Source organism: Acipenser ruthenus, chromosome 22 (assembly GCF_902713425.1).
Source record: "Acipenser ruthenus chromosome 22, fAciRut3.2 maternal haplotype, whole genome shotgun sequence".
In the NCBI taxonomy this organism is placed as follows: domain Eukaryota; kingdom Metazoa; phylum Chordata; class Actinopteri; order Acipenseriformes; family Acipenseridae; genus Acipenser; species Acipenser ruthenus.
The window spans coordinates 795,014-813,125 of NC_081210.1; the positions used below are offsets into that span (position 1 = coordinate 795,014).

The 18,112-nt window shown below is 44.5% G+C and overlaps 2 protein-coding genes across 2 annotated transcripts; one reads left to right on the forward strand and one right to left on the reverse strand.

Moving 5' to 3' along the window:
• Positions 1 to 1,284: 1,284 nt before the first annotated feature.
• LOC131699390 (calcium-regulated heat-stable protein 1-like) lies at positions 1,285 to 11,182 on the forward strand. Its single transcript, XM_058995720.1, has 4 exons — positions 1,285 to 1,489; positions 7,889 to 8,103; positions 8,836 to 8,958; positions 10,676 to 11,182. The coding sequence occupies exons 2-4, from the start codon at positions 7,931 to 7,933 to the stop codon at positions 10,836 to 10,838; spliced, it is 459 nt and encodes a 152-aa protein (XP_058851703.1). The 5' UTR covers positions 1,285 to 1,489; positions 7,889 to 7,930; the 3' UTR covers positions 10,839 to 11,182.
• Positions 11,183 to 12,729: 1,547 nt separating this feature from the next.
• On the reverse strand, positions 12,730 to 17,980 carry LOC117973679 (phosphomannomutase 2-like). Its single transcript, XM_034926726.2, has 8 exons — positions 17,660 to 17,980; positions 16,733 to 16,844; positions 15,094 to 15,170; positions 14,903 to 14,994; positions 14,635 to 14,734; positions 14,388 to 14,463; positions 14,177 to 14,292; positions 12,730 to 13,465 (listed from the first exon to the last, which is right to left on the reverse strand). The coding sequence occupies exons 1-8, from the start codon at positions 17,765 to 17,767 to the stop codon at positions 13,361 to 13,363; spliced, it is 786 nt and encodes a 261-aa protein (XP_034782617.2). The 5' UTR covers positions 17,768 to 17,980; the 3' UTR covers positions 12,730 to 13,360.
• Positions 17,981 to 18,112: the final 132 nt, after the last annotated feature.

Sequence of the window (18,112 nt, forward strand, 5' to 3'; positions counted from 1 at the left end):
GCTTTCAGAAGCTAAGTAAGGTTAGTCCTGGTTAGTATTTGGATAGGAGGACCTCATTGGGAAATAAGGGGGCCCAGTGGGGGAGTAGCTACTCAGCCAGTTTCAGGGGTACTGTCCCTGAAGAGTATAATATATATTTAATTATTTCATACACACTGAAATCAACAAGTATTTCAGCAAAGGACGGGGTTCAGTTTCAGTTTATTTTACTGTATCCAAAAACACAGCGTCAGCTGGTTCACTGCCTGGCCCCTTTTAGAGCAATGGTGACCTAACATTAAGTGTAGCGTACGTTCCTTTTTATCTGCTTTGTGACGTGCTTTATTTCTTTATACAAACTATCTACGGACGTGGAGCGGCTCGCTGCAGCTGAACGTTGTGCGCGTCAGCACTCCGCTGATTGTAACAGCCCGGTCAGTAACATCCACTCCCATTGGGCGGCTAGCAGCAGTATGACAAAGAAGTCGATGATCGGGACGCATGTCTGCAGAATACGAATTTGCAGTGAAATGTTTAATCGCAATTTGAAAAGCGATTCTCCAGCAGACACACACACACACACTGCAGAATCGGATATTCTCAATAACCTAAATAATGTTAATACCAAGTTTCAGGACACTCGGATAAGGTTGTTTTCCAGATACAGTATATGGACAAATGTGAAACCAAAGAGGATTGTGCAGAGGTTTTTAAACAGAAGTTATAGATAAGAAACCCCAAATAAGCTGGCTACTACTGGTTCTAGACCAGTGCTTCGGACCCCTATGTCTGCTGGTTTTCATTCCATAGGAGGCTGTGGTTAAAGAAAAGGGCTTGTAACCAGGAGGTCCCCGGTTCAAATCCCACCCCAGTCACTGACTCATTGTGTGACCCTGAACAAGTCACTTAACCTCCTTGTGCTTCGTCTTTCGGGTGAGACGTAATTGTAAGTGACTCTGCAGCTGATGCATAGCTCACACACCCGAGTCTCATAAAACTAATAATAATAATTCCAACTGAGCTCTCGATTACTTACCTAGACCCTAAATAACTAGAACTAATAATTTGCTTAATTAGACCTTTTTAATTGTTCTCAGCTCCTAAAAAGTTGCAGAGTTGGACAGCCCTGGTCTAGACACGGTCAGCTATATGCTTTTGTGATATTTCGTTTTAAAGCCACTGTACCTTTAATTCAGGTGGCACGCAACAGAACGGGTTCGCTCGCATCTCGTAGTAGGAGACATACGGTAATGCTCTTCCTATTGTGATGTCAGTGCGGGGTATTTGCATCTGCTTCACGCCCCCTTGAAAGTGACTCGCTCGCAGTCCGGGTAAAGCTGGTTATATAGTCAGTAGGGCTGGGTCGCTGGCTGCCTTGTTTCTGAGCGCAGTGGGCAACGCAACTCTGCTAGACCAGGAAATCACAAGTACGCTAGTTTATATCAAACTGGGAAGAGATACATACGCGCACTACAGAAAGCTGTTCCTTTCATGCAAAGTGGCTTTAAAGGTAAGTGATGCACTTTTGTATAAAGTTTGCCCTGAAAGATATTACTGCTTTAATTTCAACAATGTATCCCTTAATCAGTGTGTGTTCACACTGCCCATTCCTGGTTCTGGAAACAGCGACGTGTTTATTGTAAGCGTTCTCTGGCGGGTTTGCATGTGCCTATCTACAAACGTTACCTGTGGTTTTGTTTGTTGTTAGCTGGGTGGGTATTTCAAGGGGACACAGGATCATATTTAAGCGGGAAAACGTACATTTGGATATGTAACGACTATTATAATTGAAATAAATACTACACGCAGTACTTGTCTATGCGTTTGGTTAACTGCAAACCAATTCCTGGCAGTCATGTGTTTCCAGAACCGGATCGCACTACCAGCACCAGTCCGCTTTGCTTGTCTCTTATTTTTTTTTCCCCCAAAGCTTTATTTTTCCTGCAAAAGATTGTTAATGGTATTCGACGTCATTGTCTCTTTAGCTTTGGATGTTGCAACGTTCCAAGAGAGTTCTGATCAGAACTGAAGTTGGGGTCAGGCACGCTAACGCTCAATGCAGGAGTGTGTGATTGCTTTGAAATGCACTGCCCATGGTTTCAACTTGAAATCCCTTTGTTATTCCCTATCCGTGACCCCTTACCCCCAGCACTTCACTGTGTGTATTTTTGCGTAAGAAATCACGGAAAAACGACTGCACTGAATTCTGCGCAAATACTAAAATGGTGTGATCAGATTGAGAAAGCGTTGTGCATGAGCTATCAACAACCCCACACTAGTGGGATTTCACTGTTTTGCTTCCTGTCTACGTTGCTGAAGAAGTAATCCCAAGGTTAATCTTTTAACGACATATAAACGTAGGCAGCCTTCACAGATAAGCGTGGGGTCGGTCATTAACTAATGTTTATTAACTATGAAGTACTTTCAATCTGTAGTAAGCAGCGTTATCATTGCCCGCCTGTTTGCTGATGACCCAGCGTGACCCCGTTACTCACAGCAGCTCCCCTCCGAGCCAGACCTGACCAGCCCTCTTGAAGAAGCCCCTCCTGTCTTTCTGTAGGATGTGCAGAATGCTGTGCCTGATGTTATGTTGTGAAACTCTCCTCTGGAATGCTGAGTGTAGTGTGTAGAACTGGCTGCCAGGTCTGTCTGAGGCTGCTTCTTAACTCAGGGTGATGGTACTTCTAATGGGATGTGCTGTGTGTCTTGCATGGAGCATTCTGCTAATAACTTAGCAAACTGCAATCACGCCAAATGCATACCTCCTGGCGTTACTGTGACCAAATGAAGTCCCACAGATATCGACTCTTCAACACCATTTTTTTAAACTGTTGTAAATTGTCGTGAATCAGTCCTGGGTCAGATCTGCAAATCCGGTAAAGCACGTGGCATGGGTGCGTAGAAAAACACCGAGTGATGCCAGGGTAGTGCTCCGCTCGCTGCGCCGCTGATAGAGACGAGAGGGTGCCAGGTAAGAGGCTACTCTGGATTGATGTAGTATGCAATAGGGGAATTGCTACAAACAGGCTCAGTTGTATTTTTAATAGTAAGGTTTGTGCTTTCAGTTGTGTGTGTCTGTCAGGAAAAGCTAGTTAAATATATGCAGTATACTACCAGCTTATAAAATCCCCACCGGGGGGCGGTATTCCAGATGATTGTTTACAGCATTGCCGCCAGTCCTGCCTGTCTGCTGTTCAGTCGAATAGCAATCAGCCAGCCCATGTGGGAGTGCTTCTCAGTCCTTGGCAGCTTCTGCTGTGTGCTGTAGTCTTCACTCGGGGACCTGGCATGAAAACGCGCAGAGTGCTTTAAAAGTGTGACCGCGTTTACACTCGGCACAATGTTTACTCTTTCTATACACGTCCAGCTGAAGCTCAGAGATGTGAGTCCGAGATGTGATCTTCAACTGGCCCTCACCAGTACCGCCAATGCCATATTACACAGCATTGAAAAATCAAGCCATCTTTTTAATACAAACTGAAGAGACCAAGTTATAGCTGCAGTCCGACCTGGGTCCTGTGACTCTGCAGTGAGACACTGTGAGCCAGATGTGTGTCTGTGATGGTTCTGCCTGACTGTGAGGGTCCAGCGCATGATGCATCACAATATACAGTGGAAGGGATGGCCAGTATGAGAGTCCGGAGCTCCTGTCGTGAAGTCACATGATCCTCACTGTTCTACACCTATTGGAGCTGTAGTAGTGTCAGGCTATCATTAATCTTTCTGTGTGTGTGTAAAATTATTTTCCAGTCTTCATCAGGGACCTCCCTTTTTAAAAAGCTATTATTATCTACTAGATTGTCCTGGAATCAGATTGCACTCCCAGGATGTAAAGGGGTTGTTTCAAAAGCACCTGATGTGCATTAATCCAGGGATGAGTCTATAAACCTCTGCCATGCAATGATGAAGGTCACTGGAGCCTGTTCCCAGGGGGCGGAATGTGTGATTGACCAATCCAGAGAGCAGCAGCTCTGCCTGTCGTTTTGTAATCTGAGTTCATGGTACATGCTCCTCGGAAGTGCAGTACATCAGGGTTCTCGTGCAAAAACCTCCGGGCTGCTGGAGAGATTATGGGACAGTTCCTGAGTAACTGGCCTTATCTCCTCTGGGGTTGGGTGTGACAGATGTCTTCAGTCCTCTTTGATATTGAAATGTTTTATATGGAGTCATTCCACTCACAGAGATTCAAAGGCAACTGCACTGAGCCAGCAGAGCAAAGTTGATTGTTGCTTGGAGAATAGATGCATGATGAGGATGCTGATTTAATATCTACTGCAGTAACTCCATCTGGAGTCCTCTCAGTGTCCTCGGTTGCTTAGCAATGTCTGGTTATTATTTCTAAATGGTTTGCAAGTCAGTACAGGTTGATTTATGATAAAGGTACGGCTCTAACATCGCTTATGTAATTGAACCTGTGTGAGGAGTGCCAGCTCCTGCGGAGGTTGAAATGTTTCTGAATCGGGGCAGGAGTTTGTAACACAGCAACCTCTAAGCAGTGTGTTTGTGTGCCAGATGGATCAGCCAAATATTTGAACAGTTGAGGCCCATCTTTGACTTGTCAAGGTCAGATTTGAGTGTGTCGTGCTGTCAGAGGTTGAAACTGTAGATTCGAAGTCACTGCAAATGACTGCTGCTACAAAGTGCAGTGAAGATCATTATGTATGTACCGCAGCGAAAACATGTTCCATCAACAGTGTGCAAACGCGACCTGCTCTCGGAGACTGCCGTGCTGCAGAAACATGTTCCATCAACAGTGTGCAAACGCGACCTGCTCTCAGAGACTGCCGTGCTGCAGAAACATGTTCCATCAACAGTGTGCAAACGCGACCTGCTCTCAGAGACTGCCGTGCTGCAGAAACATGTTCCATCAAGTCTGCAAACGCGACCTGCTCTCAGAGACTGCCGTGCTGCAGACTGATTCACAGACCTGCTGGGCCTGTCTCCTGCAGGGAGGTCAGTTAGTATTTTAATCACTTTGGCTTTTTAACAAATTAGAACTTTTTATAAGAGCTGCGTGAGTTTCATGTTGCCTGTGTTCGGCGCCTACGTTCCATAAGGATCAGTCCCCCTCCTCCTCCTGATTTGATGAAATCTCCATTCTCCAGAGGAAGAGGAGGGGGTGGGTTTGTCCGGTTTATAAGTGCTCATTAATTTAATTGTATGAATTGTTTTGATTTCAATCTGCTGAATGCAGTATTGCCCACATAAATATTTGTTCCACAAACACGGCCGCCTACAGCTCAATGTGAAATGAACCGCCCCCTGCAGAAGAGGAGTCGAGTGTAGCTGAAGAGGGTGACTCGGCCGTCAAGAGGCTCTGTGTCAGCAATTCATTCAGAAAGGTTTCATTATAATTTCTTTACATCTAAAATAGACCGTGGTATTGAAATGTCATCTTGGTGCTACTGTGTAAATCAGATCGACAACTTGGCGCAACCAGGATTTGAACTAGCGAGCTCCTGATGGCATGACATTACAAAGAACAGTTTCAGATGCCAGTCGTAGACCAGTTGAGCAGTGTGTGTGCGTGCGTGCGTGTGCTGGTAATAGTTTTTTCAGATGATCAATCCCCAGCATTAAACTATGAAAAGAATCACAAGTCTTTGTGTACAAACTAGACATACGAAACATTTGCAGCGATACATCGCTCACAGTCAGTAGTGTGGATGTATGGAAAGCCAAGGGGTGTTAGCTCCTGCTTTAAGTGAAAGAGGATATAACGCCCTTTCCTCCGACCCTCTCTGGAATCTGTCAGTTTGGCTGGGGAGCCTTGAGCGGCTGTACAGGTCCGGGGGATGCTGTTTCTAATGTGGGCCACGGAAATCTAGGACGAGAGCCAGCTGCTGAGCATTGCCAGCATTTACTGCAAGCCCCACTCGCTGCTTCACATGGTTTTATTAGGAGTGGACCAATCGCTGCTCTGGAAAATCATTAAGCCATTCTGCTGTTCACTTTGTGCGTTCGTGGCGAGACAGACCATTACTACAGCTTGTAGAAAGTTTCCTTTGTTCCTTCCCCACCCCCACCCCGCATTCTCAAAGCAGAAGATTGGTATGAGAGTAGATTTGTGCAGGCGACTGAATACCAGAAGAGCTTGAATGGAAATGCAGGTGTTTTGCCCACCCAGTAATTATGTACAGTCACTTACTGCACGTTGATTGTGTGCTGGCAGGGTTCACAATGCAGTTACTCCAGTGTAATTGTTTGTATGGGCGTGTGAATCTGTACCATATACAATAAGAACCTTGGTCCCTTTCATGGACAAGGCTGTGTGCATGAAAGGGTGGGGGTCATTCGTACGCAGCGTTGCCTGACGCAGATACACTATGAATGTCTTTTTGTTTATTTATGAATCCATGCTCTCGTTTTGATTGTTTTGCAGTTTTCCATTACGCTGTGCTTGTTGAGACTCTCTGCACTGCCAGCCGTGGCACCCTGATTAATAACAATGCAAATCGCTGATGGACCCGCAGGTCTGACAGGGAGGCAGATAGGACTCCTTCCTGCATCTATTGACAGCCAAGCTGCTGTTTATCATTCCCACCACATTTCCAGCACACCCTGAAAGCAGGCTGTGCTCAACAGAAGAGGAAAGCAGGTTAACAGTACGAGCCAGTGTTCAGACGAACCGCCTTCACATTCTAGTGAATTTACCTACAGGGTAACGGTTCAGCAACAACAACAGAGAGACGATGAAATGGTAATGTAACTGAGGCAAGCAGTAATTCAATCTGACTAGCCTAGTCCAATGTAGGCTACTGTTCTATACTGCCAATACCATGCGTATAACATTCAACAGTGCTACATTTAGAAATACTAAAAGAAATTCATTCAGTGACAAGCATCTGTCATTGCAGCTTGTATACTGTATATTACCCAAACAGAATCTGAGGCAGAGTTCCGTGGCACAAAGTGTGTGCTACAGATGGTAGGTCCACAGTGTACAGGATTGCAGCTGTTGTGTGTGTGTTAACGTGTACAGTACTAACCAGGCATGTCCCCTGAAAACGAAGACGCCACAAACTTGAAATATGTTGCTGCAGGTAGACCTGGGAAAGCTCAGTAGTGGCAAACATGGGAGCTGGACAGTAGCTACCTGATCTTCTTGTTTTGTTACTCTGCCCTTGTCAGACTCGGTATTTCTGTTTATAACCATGAGAGTGATTGATAGATTGCTTAGTTGCCAGCGACGTCAGCCTCATGGACTGTATTTTCTATTCCTCTGGTCCTTGCCAATGCAAACCCCCCCCCCCATTAACCCCCTTAACTGGCTAACATGTTTGCTTTTCATGTAACAGAGTTTATAAATGACTGGAACAAGAAGGTATAGTGCAAAAAGAAACAAAAAAACTGACCCCTGAAATAAATAACACATACTGTACAGAATGCTGTTTTCCTTTAATAGGTAATACAAGGTTTATTCCATACCCTGAGTAGAATCGTAGCATCATTAACACCTGCAGCTCCTGACTGATCACCCAATTATTTTTTTTATTTTTTTTATCATTAAGAAACTTTTATCATTAAGAAATCCATCGAACAATGACTTTACCGTTACAAGGGCACACGTCCTACAGTTTGGTTTTATAATGAGTTTCACGCACCCTTGTTTCATTGTTGGTGCTCTACAGCTGAAGCTTAGTGTTCCGCTGAGCATCTGTTAATGGAGTCATTGTTGGTGCGCAAGGCATGTTCAGAACAGAGAAGGGATAAAACATGTTCTCTCTGTTTAGACCAGACTAGTGAGAAAAATAATAACATGCACACTGTGATGAACTCATCCGTAACTAGCAACCGCTCAGTGATAGGATGTGAAGCAGCAATAAAAGAAACTTGGAAAATACTGTGTTTCATACCTTCCCTCCCTCTCTGAATACTGTGTTTCATATCTTCCCTCCCTGTCCCGCAGCTTGCTGGAGTCCCGCTGTGTGTTTGAGTGCGTGAGTCCACCATGTCCTCGGACGCCTCCTCCCCACTCTCCCCTGGCTCCCCGCAGTCTCCCCTCTCTCCAGGCTCCCTGCGCCTGCCTGAGTGCGGACACACCCGAGAACGCTGCCCGTCGCCCATGAGGGGCTACCTGATCCCCAGCCCCCTGCCCACCCGTCGCTCCAGGACCTGCTCCGCGTGAGTACCATCGCAGCCTTGCTCTCTCTCTCTCTGTCTCTCAGGACGGGCCCCCCAGGATCTGCAGAGCCAGCACCGGCACGCAGGACTGCAGAGGCTGTGCTGTGCTTTCACTGGTGTGTTGGTCTGAAATAAGTCAAGCTGCAAGTGATGCATACCAACTACCATTAAACGCGCCGTCGTCACTGGGATTCATCAGGGTCATTTTAAAATGTTCCCTACAGGGCTTCTGATTTAATCACTCATGAAAGATACAGTTGAGTCCTCCGTCAGCGTGCTTTTAATCGTGTGTTTTTAAATGTCAAATGATTAACGGTATAATATCCGAGTGATTCCCCCCTGCCCCTCTCTCTGCACTCTGACTTTCATTAAAGGAATCCTCTCCTTTCATGAATCTTTTAAATGAATCCTATTGATGCCGCCAGCAGGGCTTTTAGATCTCAGTGTTACTTGTACACTTGAAATGTTTCGATTTACTGAGCTTGTGCACCAGTGTAAAGTCTCTGCAGGTTTAGAAGGAAAGGTTAACAGGAAGGTTCAGCAAGACTTCTTCCAGTCGCACGTTTAATACTCCTAAACATTTCTAACAAACCCTATTCCAGCATTTCCAGGTGGCCTTTACCAAGGCTGCAGGACCCTGGAATTTCCTGAATCAGCCTTGATCCCTGGGTTGTGCACTGCGTGTGTGCAGGTGCTGCTCTGTTAACCCCTGTGTTTCTCTGCTGGCTGCAGGGCAGCGCGGGCTGCGGAGGGCCCGGTGTACACGGGCGTGTGTAAGTGCTTCTCTCGCGCCAAAGGACACGGCTTCATCACGCCCTCGGACGGAGGCTCGGACGTGTTCGTGCACATCTCGGAGTGAGTCTGGTGGGGTCTGGGTGAAAGCGGAGCATGGTGATATTATCTGCTCATCCTATGATACTTTCTGCTCTGCCTCCTGGTCAAGATGTCACTTTCACACACTATTAACCTGACTGATTCCAGATCACTAGTTTCTCAGAAGTCTACCGCGATTACAGGCCTGCTTACAGAAGCATGGGGTGTTTTATTTATATATATATATATATATATATATATATATATATATATATATATATATATATATATATATATATATATAATATAATGTTAGCGCAACATTGTCTAGGAGGCTGTGTGTTCCAGTGGTTAAAGAAAAGGGCTTGTAACCAGAAGGTCCCTGGTTCAAATCCCACCTCAGCCACTGACTCATTACGTGACCCTGAGCAAGTCACTTAACCTCCTTATGCTCCGTCTTTCGGGTGAGACGTAGTTGTAAGTGACTCTGCAGCTGATGCATAGTTCACACACCCTAGTCTCTGTAAGTCTCCTTGGATAAAGGCGTCTGCTAAATAAACAAATAATAATAAACGAGGAGCTGTCATTTTAATCTTTTCAGCAAGGTCGTGCGTGGTTTTCTTTGAGCGCGCTGGGATCATTGTTCTTCCCCTCTTGTGGGATAGGTGATTGCGTTGGTTTGAGTCGAGAAGAAGAGCTTTGCATTGTGCAGAAGGTCCTTGGCGGTGACGTCAATTTAAATGTCACAGAATCAGCTAACCCTGTAGCGGCTCATTGTTTGTGTTGTGCTGGTCTCTGCTGCATGAGTCATTCAGAGAAGAGGGAGAGAGGGGGAGGACAAGGAGGAAGACATTTCCATTCCAGGTGATGGAACACAATGCACATCAGCTAGACGGTCTGCAAAAACAAGCCTGGCTTTAACTGAGATAAGATGGGACTCGCTGTGCAAGATTAGCATCTGTATGACCTTCTGCACCAGGTAAATGAAAGATTTAAAAGGCAGTGAATCATTTGGACAAGTTGAGACTGTGTTGGATTGGTATGAGGAAGCCTGAAGGCACTCGGCAGAAACCTAGAAATATTACGAGCCATATTCGAGACTTCTTTAGAAGGGCTGGGCATGAAGTACTGGGAGAGACTGGGAGGAATGGTCCTGTATGTTATACAGTACAGGACCCGCAGGACTGCAGTGTTAGAAACTGCTGCACAACCTGAGAACAAGAGATTTGAGATTGCATTAAAAAAAAACCTGCTTCACTTTACCTCCCTCCCTCCCTGTTGGCACTCAGTTCTTTTTTTTGTTCTGTTTTGCCCTTTTTTCTATTTTAAAAACATAATTGTCAGGTTTGGTACAAATGAGCGCTTTTCATTTTGCCTAATGACTGGTGTGAGCAATCACAGATGGATGATCGGAGAAGGTGTGGCTCGCCTCTCGCTACGGTACATTTGAATGACTCAAAGTGACATCTTGCGTGTGTTTGCAGCTCAGTCTAGTAAACGAGGCAGCCCGCGTGATCCTACTCTTCTGTGCATGTGTGCATTTGAATATAACAGAGATTAAATCAGGTCTGTTAAATAGTGACTTGTACTGAGCTACACAGACCCTGATTAGCACTAATCTGGGACCTGCCTTTTTCTAAGGTAGCACTGCACAGTCCAACACCGCTGCTAATCAGGATCTGTGAAACATATCCCCAATCCTGTACAGGCTGTTATATAATTAATCACTCACTCTGTCTGTCTGTGTCTCTCCTTGCAGCATCGAAGGAGAGTACGTTCCAGTGGAGGGAGATGAGGTCTCCTACAAGCTGTGCTCCATTCCTCCGAAAATGGAGAAGGTCCAAGCAGTGGAAGTGACCATCACCCACCTCGCCCCTGGCAGCAAGCATGAGACCTGGTCAGGGCATGTCATCAGCAGCTAGGAGACCCGGCCGACTGCTTCGTCCTCGAAACGGCCAGCCACAGGAGAGGAGGGGGCAGTGTGAGAGAAAGCGGGGGGCAGGACCCAGTCACCCCGTCATGTGCGTGGCCTTTATTTTTATTTCAAAAGGAGAAAAACGAAGTATGTAGTGCTGCTTCAGGTTTTTTATTGTCTTTTTGTTTGGTTATTTTGTGCGGTATAATTTTCACACCAGTGCACGAAAGAGGATACTTGTGAAGTAAAGAAGTTTTGTTTCCACCCTAACTTTTCCTCCTTTTTTTTGATGTTGTTGTTGTTGTTGTTGTTGTTAATTGTGGTGGGTAAAATAAATAAAATGAATCTTGATACTTGTGTCCTGAAATCCCTTTCAAAAGTGTAGGAGGCCCTGGATGTGTATCTACATTACGTACTGTCTGCTTCTAATTTTAATTCATTCATTTATTTTATGTAGCTACTATTTACAAAAACTTTAGTGCCTGAATATCTTTTTTAAAAAAATAATAAAATACTGCCTTAATAGAAATCTAGGCACAAAAGAAGTTGTATTTTTCCATGCAACAGTAAATGTGTAGTAGTTTAAGGTCAGTACATTTTGAATAGCTTCTCCTTGTCTGTACAGCAGTCGCCAGTTTTAAATATTGTGATTGTAGAAGAGGAGAGGTTCCCTCGTGCTGCAGCCCTTCTGATGGGGAGGAACAGTGCTGTGAGCTGCGAATTTGAGCTGTACACACTGACACTGCAAACGCATTCGCGGACAAGAATCGGGTTTCAAACGCTGTAGGGGCTCCGAGAGGAGGCTAACTGGCTAATTCATACAGGTGTGTCTGGTTAAACGATTCTCAAAACAGCGTGCACCTCCTCTCAGCATTCACGAAACACTCATTCCCTTCTGAGTTTATTAACATCCACGCACAGGAACATCCTGATACTTGCTGCCAGACAAGCAAAAGAACACAAGATTGTACCAGTATTGTCAGTTCTGTACTTTCATAGACGAGTCTAAGGCTTTTCCTGTTATCCACTTTTTAATTGTTGAATTTTTAAATTCAGTGGGTTTTTTTGACAATTTAAATGACTTGGAATGAATGCAGTGGGTTTTCAATAAACACAAATAGAGTGCTGTGCCTGTGCTTCAGTGTGCTTCTTCCAGCTTTCTCCCATCCTCTGAAGAACACAGTCAAGCGCTGCCTGCATTTTATATAGTGCAGAGGAGTCGTCGGCTACTTAAAAAATAAATCTGGAGCTTACAACGAAGCAGCACAGCCCGCGAGGGGGTCGCTGTACCCTTTCAGAACATTTCAAGCTCTAATCTTTGAATAATCGGTTTTTAAAAGGTCCATCGTTTATATATTTGCTGACACCTCGTTTGACCGAAGCATTGCTCAGCTGTAAAGTGCTTTCCTTTTAAGCAAGAAGGTACAGACTGGTTGCATATTAAACATGCTAATGCAGCACACGTATTCATATGCATATAGCAGCAATGCACTTTGATCTCACAGAGACCACCTTTTATTAGCAATTGTCTTTCTGAGTTAGCAGACTTTTATTAAATGCACTTTAATTGCATGTAAATCGGGGCTTCCTTTCCGCTTGTCACACGCTGCATTTAGCCCTTCAAGTTTTGACTGGAATTAGACATTGGATTCGTCTCTTAATAAGCTTTTAGATGGACTCGGATCTAATTTGCATGCATTAAGCTCTCATTAGCACACTTTCAAACTTACTTAAAATGATACGCTTCAGAAGCAAGACACTGTTCTTATGTTTGACACTGCTTCCCACAAAAACAAAGAATTTAAACTGGTTTTTGCCACTGAGAGTAGAAGACGACCTAGTTATAGCAGACGAGCGTATAAAAAAACCACAAAAAAGATTAAGAAACGGTGAGAAAGTGCAAGGAAGTGATGCTTTAAAGCAGGCAGGTTTATAAAATAAAAATCCACCCATTCAAACACTATGGCATAACATTTGCGCTTAGAATAAACTTTTTTGTAAAGGTTACTTTTTAGTGCAGTTTAATGTCTGGCTGTTTGCGTTATAGCAGGAAAACACACAGTTCAGAAACACAGTCAACACACATACAGACACAGATGAAGAGATGGTCGGTTTAACATTACCACTTGCTATTACAGTAATTCAACCTTTGGTCTTGCAGACGGTTAGAACACATTTTAAAAAGGTTCAATCCACACGGTGGTTCTGCCCGTCCAGAAACAATTATGAAATGAGCTTGAAGGGCAAGCTGGCAAAAACATTCCTAATATGTGGTCATTACAATTCTACTCACCGGGATGGGAACTAAGTGAATGGTTTCACATCTAGGCTTAAGACATATTTCTTCTGATCAGGCTTTTTGATTGGCAGATACATTAAAAAGACTTTAGCAGAAGCATACCTGAATCAGAGGTGTGTTTCTCCGATGCTACATTACAGTTTAATATTAAGAGCACCCCCTGAATTCCAGTTAACTGTTCCTTCAATCTGCTGGAGGTGCCTATCCATACCAGACCCTCCGGGATGGCTTCACTGGAAGAAGAGCTCCTCACAGATGCGCTGGGTGTCCTCTGGACAGGAGACCTTGTGTCCTGTTGTCCGGGGGTCCATGTAGATCTCATAGTCATTACCCCCCTGAGGACAGACAAGAGAGACTGATCCTTACTTCAGCAGATTTCGATCCGTTTCAATTTAGATTCATTAAAGGATGCATTAAATTCTGTTCAAATAAACATATTAGAGCATACGGTATGGGAGCTGCAAGGAACTAACGGCACGCCTCTTCGTAACTCGTTTTCATCAGACAGAAGGGTTAGACGTGTTGCTTACTCTATGAATGCAATTGCTTACTCTATGAATGCCAGAGGCAGGAAACACAAAACGGATGCATTAAATCACTTTGCATTTCAAACACCAGGGATGAGGCTGCACAAGGGCACAGCACAGAGGATTGCCTTACAACAGCGAGATACCTGAAGCAGTGAGAGTGGTGGGAGAGGTAGACACCTCTGTGAACCATCAAGATGAGACCTATTAGGTTTACAAGATCAGGTCATTTGCAAATCTTTAGAAGTTGATTACTACTCAACTAATCTTTGTTTCCCCTGCTGAATATATTCAGATTGTATGCATTTAAAATCATGCTATGAGGAGAACAGCAAATGCACACTATGCTATTTTTTTTTGGTTACTGGGTTCCTACACCCTTCTAATGGATTTGTATGCAATCACTGTCCAGTATTTCACAGCAAAAATATTCCCGCTTTCATTCTGTCTGCAATGGTGTCTCGGATCTAAAGCGATTCAAACTTGCGGATAACAAACGCTGCATCGGCTGTCACTTACCGGCATGGTTTTATCTCCAAAGAAATGGATCTTCTCGTATGCATCCTTTTCCAGGATGCCCAGGCAGTACCTCTTATCCCAGCCCTCCGGGAACACGTCAAAGCTGATCTGTCCTCCTGGGGTGGGTGAGTTAGAAAACAAACACGCCACAGTTACGAACACACCAGCTGGTACAACGCCAACCACACAGGAACCAGCACACTGATATTACCTATAGAGAACGCCAGCCCACGTCCGACAAACTCTTTCCTGAGAGCAGCTACAAATTTATCTCGGATATGTTCTTTCTGTAAAAATAAAAACACTGACTAACACACACGTTGTTTCACATGTTTGTGTTGCTGTTGTGCAAAGCAATAACCGGAGCAGACACGAGGCACTGTTTATTTAAAGCTGACTCACACTTCATCGATGAATGGCAGGATTATGGATTAGGGTTAGGGTGACACCCGACTCACTTTATCCAGCTCAAAGAACTCCATTCGTTCTTCCTGAGTGCAGCTCCGCCCCACCGGCGACACGTTCAGCATTCCGTTTCGGAACTCGATGAAAGTCCCTCTAAAGAGACAGGAGAGGTTCCCCTGATCAATCGACTTGATTTCCAATTGGAAGAGAAATTAAAAGGTGACTGATACAAAGCTTAAAGAAAATTTAAAAAATAAAATAAAGTAAACCGCAGTGTAATAGTGGACGTCTGGGCCATTCAGGTAGACCCCGGTTCATTACCTTTTCTTGGGGAGTTTAATCTTTGCCATGTAATTCAAACAGAAGTTGATAAAGTCCTGAAGGAGTTCTTCCCCAAGATGAGCTTGTATACTCTGAACAGGAAGAAGAGGTAATTGAGATGAAACTGTTTAAAAAACAAACAAGCATTTTTACATTGATCAAGTTACGAACAGAAAATAAGTTTTACCAACCTGTACGGACAGCAGTTTGCCAGCTTTGTACGCGACCAGGCCGTTTTCAGCAAACACATAATCAACCTTCTCCACTACTGATAAAACAAACAAACAGAAAACGCATGAGGGCTCAGCCTAGGACAGGGCAGGCCCAAAACGGGAGAGGGAATTCAGACCCTATCTCGACTTCTGTTGCATTAAAAAAAACAAAAGGATGACAAGCTCAAGCTGTTGCACATAAACTCACATGACATTGCTGTCTCTGTTTTATTATTGACAGTTTTTCAAATGGAAACCAATTTTCTGATTCCATTAGCTGGGGCAGACACAGTTTCAAGGAAATTCAATTTCATTTCAAAAGTGCAGCTGAAAATGTGTGTCAGCGTGACCCCTCAGCTTCACTCTGCTGTGTGTTATTATCAGCAGTGCACTCGGCTCATTTGGTTAAAGAGAATACATGAGGCAGCTAATGCAAGCTCTACAGCTTTCTGTGCAAAACTCTCAATTCGCCAGAACATCACAGACAGAAACAACACTGCATGCAGCTTCTGATGGCTTTTTCAAGATTCAATTTGCAGGTCTACAGCACTATCTGATAAAACAGCTTCCCCTCTCCCTGCCACGCCCCTGCCAGTCCTCTAACCTTGCAGATCTTTCACAATGTGCACACCCACCCCTCCCACAGCAGACCACCCAGATACCACCTCCTGATTGGCCGGATGCCCTGGGTGTGTGACGGAGCAGTTGCTCTGATTGGCTGGGTGCAATGTGGGCGGAGTGTGAGAGAAGGCTGACACTATCACTGTTCTGATAAACAGGACCCAGCTCCCTGACTGCTAAAAATCTCCCCGCCCATACTGCAGAGGATTTTAAAGGAGTGTATTTATGTTTTGCAAAGAATTAAAAAAAAAAGTACACTTTCATTTGGAAAGAAAAGTTTAGAAAAGCATTCAAAATTCAAATGATACAACAGTTACAATATTTCACCAGCAAGTGGCGGTATTGACATTAAAAGAAGGCAGAGTACCCTCATTGTACAATATGCTTTTTCAGTAGTCACATATCAGTCCCAGAATCTCACCTGTCTAAAGGCTCTTCCTCAGACTAGCATACAGTCCCTCCCTAATTGTCATTTGTCCTTATTATTAGTTCAGTGACTAACTGCATTTCAATACAGTGTGTCTGGTATGCTTCTTGTGACACGTGCCACCTTGAAATAGCAAACCACAGGCCACACTGATTAGCAAATGATATAACTGTGGTAACCTTATCATCATGCAGATGAAGGGGCTGATTGCTAAAGCCAGCAGAGAGCAGTCTCCTCTCGGGATGAGTAATCCATTCCTGTCTCCTGGTCTGCCTTTCTCTCACTGCGGAGCCCTGGAGAACGTTCCAAAATCGGAAGAAAAACTGCGCTAACCCGAAATGAAAAACAAACGTACAGCATGTGCCATGGCACACCTATTAGACAACCCAAGAAGAGTTTGTCTGCTCACAGTTCTCACAGGGATGGAAGTAAGACTCCTGTTGCACAGCAGTTTGATCCATTCCAGGTTTCGCGAGGAGTTTAATAAGACACACCTGAACTGTGGCTGATCAAGCTCATCCGATTTCCATCAGTTCTCAATCTGATGGTTTCTTGCTGCTGTCGACTCACCGTCCGCCCCGAGTTGCTCCTTAATCTTCTCGAAATCCGATCCTCCCACAACCCCGACTTTCACCTTCTGTCTCAGCCTCTGGAGGAACGCGTCCATCTCGGGGGTGACTCTCTGAGGAGAGGGAAGCCACGGCACGAGTCACACGACAGCCTGAGAGCAACAAGAGCATGCTTCCACAAGCCAGGAACCACGCTGTTACTGCACAACAATACGACACAGGGATGGGAACAAGACTCCCACTGCATAGCGGTGCGATCCATTCCAGGTTTCACTATGCGATTAATCAGACGGGTGAAACTGCTTTGCAGTGGGAGTCCTATTTCCATCCCTGTGATAGTGTGTGTGTGTGTGGCACTGTAAATCTCTTAACTTTTCAAGATGAAAATATATTCATTAATTCATTAAAGTGTAGAGTGCTGATGGCTGATGAAAGAGAAGTATATATATATATATATATATATATATATATATATATATATATATATATATATATATATATATATATATATTAGTTAAGAACAAGGGAAAGTGGTGTAAAAAAAAACAAAAAAAAAACCAGAAAGCTAAAACTGCTTGCTTGGCTACGGGGCTGCAGATGATAAGTGTAAATCTGGAAGTGACGCTGCAGTTCCAGCTGATTTGAGTCTGGCTGCACCAATGGCATTGCAGCCTGGGGTAGAGCTTTGTGGTTTGAACAGTGCAACGAAAAAAAAGGCTTCAATATAACCCCAAAGTAAAAATGTATTTCTGGTCTCCACCAACAAGCCCATTTGAATTTAACCACGTGTTTGTATTCAGTCACTGACACAGCAGGAAGTTACAGCCCAGCACCGATAACTTATTTTTCGCGTACTCTGCATCTACAAAAATCTATACACCAGCAGCGCCAGTGAAAGCGATAGTGCTACCATGTATTCACTGCATACCTGTCTAGCCGCGGTTAGAGTGCCGTCGACATCAAACAAGCACAGGGTTGTCGTGTCCACGCTTGAGCCAGCCATTGCATTTATAATACAGTACAGCGCTGCACACATTCACACACACACAACATTGAATTAAGTAATGTGCCGTCACTCTCGACAGTGCCGAACACCGCCTACGCGGCGCACTGGGGCTTGTAGTGTGTTTCGGTTTCGCAGGTCAAGGAAATAAACGGGTAGAGAAATACGAAGAAACTACAACTCCCATGTGGCTTTGCGTCGATTCGCGTGTGGCCTCTGTTTTAATCGTTTCTTGATTCCCTTAGTGAAAACGTGCACCAGCAGTTTCAGAAGTTATAAAACCGTGTTCTCGTTTACGGAGCTGAATGTGTTTATATTGTCCCGTGGCGTGGTTACAAAGGCCAGTAGGATTTTATTTGAACTCATCCGGAAGTGTGG